Source organism: Anguilla anguilla, chromosome 7, assembly GCF_013347855.1.
Source record: "Anguilla anguilla isolate fAngAng1 chromosome 7, fAngAng1.pri, whole genome shotgun sequence".
NCBI lineage: Eukaryota > Metazoa > Chordata > Actinopteri > Anguilliformes > Anguillidae > Anguilla > Anguilla anguilla.
The window spans coordinates 602,501-605,232 of NC_049207.1; the positions used below are offsets into that span (position 1 = coordinate 602,501).

The 2,732-nt window shown below is 42.7% G+C and overlaps 1 protein-coding gene across 7 annotated transcripts in view; it reads right to left on the reverse strand.

Annotated features, from left to right (window-relative positions):
• The window catches only part of tox4b (TOX high mobility group box family member 4 b), an 11,926-nt gene extending 9,194 nt beyond the window's left edge, over positions 1-2,732 (reverse strand). The window contains exons 1-2 of one of the 7 annotated variants that reach the window (XM_035426410.1): positions 2,535-2,732; positions 154-269 (exon numbers count right to left, since the gene is read on the reverse strand). In XM_035426410.1, coding sequence (XP_035282301.1) covers positions 154-258 — 105 coding nt within the window. In that variant the 5' untranslated portion in view covers positions 259-269; positions 2,535-2,732. The remainder of the gene's footprint in view (positions 1-153; positions 270-2,534) is intronic. The other 6 variants (XM_035426411.1, XM_035426413.1, XM_035426409.1 and 3 more) reach the window with 6 other exon arrangements.

Sequence of the window (2,732 nt, forward strand, 5' to 3'; positions counted from 1 at the left end):
AATGATCCGTGCGGATAAGATAGCATGCAGCCGAAGCTGTTAGGCGCGCATGTGAGAATTAGTGCGTTGGCCACAGGATTGTACAAACGGACTCTGCCTACTGAACTTCTGCAAGAACCAGTGTGTGTCAGCACTTTCGTTTATGAGGGTCACCTTGTTGACGGCGTCGTATCCGTTGAAAGCCTGCGAGTCCAGGAACTCCGACTCACTGTGATGTTCGGTACTGTCCGACAACTCCGAGTAGAAATTAAGGTCCATTTTTGAAACTGCTGATCACATTCAAAGCAATTTCAGCGGTATTGCGAAAGGTCAATAGCAGCTCATTAACTATGACCAGCACGCCCGGCACACATATTCTGAGTGTTTCACCAGGTTATGTATTTACCCTTATTATTATTATTATTATGGGAGCCTAGGGACGCCGGTCAGCCACCCTGCTCTAGTTTAATCTATCAGCAACCCACCCGCTAAGCTTTTTTTTGGAAACACGGCTTGAAAACAAAGATTGTTTTTATTACCAATGTGATAGGCTATTCAAAAACATACAAGTCACAGCCTGCCGTGGACATTAGCAAAAATAATTTCACACTTCCCAGGAGTCCGCTCCGTGCCAGCGCCCGCATGTCACACGTTTAAAAATCTACATTGCGATTTACAAAACGCTAGAAAAACACAGCACTTTAACGATTTAGCCAACATCTGAGCAGTGGCCGCTGATGTGTATAATACATATTCTGATTTATGATTAAACCTAATTCTAAATAAACTCAAAAGATAGCTGGCAGTGTTACACTAGCCACCTACTCCCCAATTCTGAATGACACCAAAATAAGAAAGAAAATGACTAAATGTCAATGTCAGTTCCTAATTATCGGAAGCTAGTGTGCTGTATCAAGTCCAAGACAACGGCAAATCGTTCAAAACAATGACAGATATTTTCCCCGTGGTTGACTTGCACCCAAAATAGCAAACCCCAGCCAACGCCGTTCGCTAAAATACAGCAGCAGCTTAGACCCACTCAAGTCTTACTAATCGAGCCAGAGCGATCGTTCACATAGGTGCCTCATTTCATTCACCACAACTTCACAGCTAGCCGAAAATTCCGTGGGGGGGGGGGGGGGGGGGGGGGGGGGTGTTAAATGTAAACAGGCCCTATTTATGGTAATAATGATAGACGGAGATTCAGAATAATACTTTCATGATTAATAAAATTATTTCAACTGGCAAAAACATCAGCATTTTTTCCAAAACACCCCCTCTGTGAACGTATTTATTACCCCATTTTTATTACACGGCAAGGTATTCAGATACAATTTAGAATGGTAATAATGTATCAACAACTAGTGACAATATATGATATTCAAAAAACATCTGCAAATACCCTGACGCTGAAATCCTAGTGGAAATAATAGAGCTTGTATGTCCTGAATGCTTTTCTCTTCTTTTTTTTTTTTGCCATCCAAAGGCAGTGGTTCCCAAACTCAGTCCTGGGTACCACCGTGTGTGCTGATACCGGGCCCAGTGTGTGGACTGACTCTGGCTCCACCTCAGTTTGCGTTTATAAACCCGATCTGTTGAGCTGAAGATGACGGAGGCGATTAAATAGCTAAAATCAATCAACTGCCCAGGTCATAACTAGCACAAATACGTACAAACGCTTGGTCGTTTGCACAGTGTCGAGGGGAGTTATGATGAATGGTATAATGACTCGGGATTTAGGAACCAAAGGAACGCATTCAGGCAACAGGCTGATGTGCGACTGGGCAACGATTTTAATATTTGACAAGAAACAACACAAAATAACAGTTATTCTAATGGTAAGAATAAAATAAATAAAATAATATTCACTTCGCTGAACGTTATCGCATGGCAGATATTTTAATAAACCTTTAAAAATTAACTCCGCAGTCTCCAGATAGATGTCTGGCGCTATATGACGCCGCTAATATGTTCTAAATTCAGTGGAGATTGACTGATTTTCAGTTAATAGAAACCTTCCGTAACTTCACATATATCACATGTAACTTCAGAATATGAGCACAGCTGTGCGTACCATGACGCAAAAACAGGGCAGCTAACTCTGTCCGAGTTAACAAAGCAGATATTGCAGCAAATTCCTGTCAGGCTGCATGAACTCATTCCTTTCTGGTTCTGGGATTGCTCGTTCAGGTCACTTTGCTGGGTGGCGATTGTGACGGCTCTGCGGTGCTAAGAAAAGGAGTGTCGGTTTATTGCGAGACACACATTTTTCGCTGTGCGTTGGGCTGAAAAGCTTAGCTGGCTGGCTAACTTCCGTCTTAGATAAACGAACCCAAAACCACGTTTCATATAAGCTCAGACATATCCCTCAAAAGCTAAAACAACGACTGTTGTTGGTTACGTAAGACAGTTCAGAGTTAGTTAGCAAGCTGCTGCTCTTTGGGTACGGATTTGCTTTCTATCTTGGGTTTACTGATAGATTACGGTCCCAATGCGATTTGTTTTGGCCCTGGCATTCCAGAACATACCCAGCCCCTCTACGGTCCTGCCCTTACCTCCATAGCTACTCTCCCTCAAATCAGTTCGATTCCTCTTCTTTCTCACAGACTCCCCAAAAACGCAACATGGCACCAACTTCCGAGTACTTCTGATTAAGGGAAGTGACGTAGAAACGCTGTGTGTTGGTTGAAACCATAGAACTGTAAGGGTAGTATACTATAACAGTAAAGTTCTGAACTACAGATCTATATGAT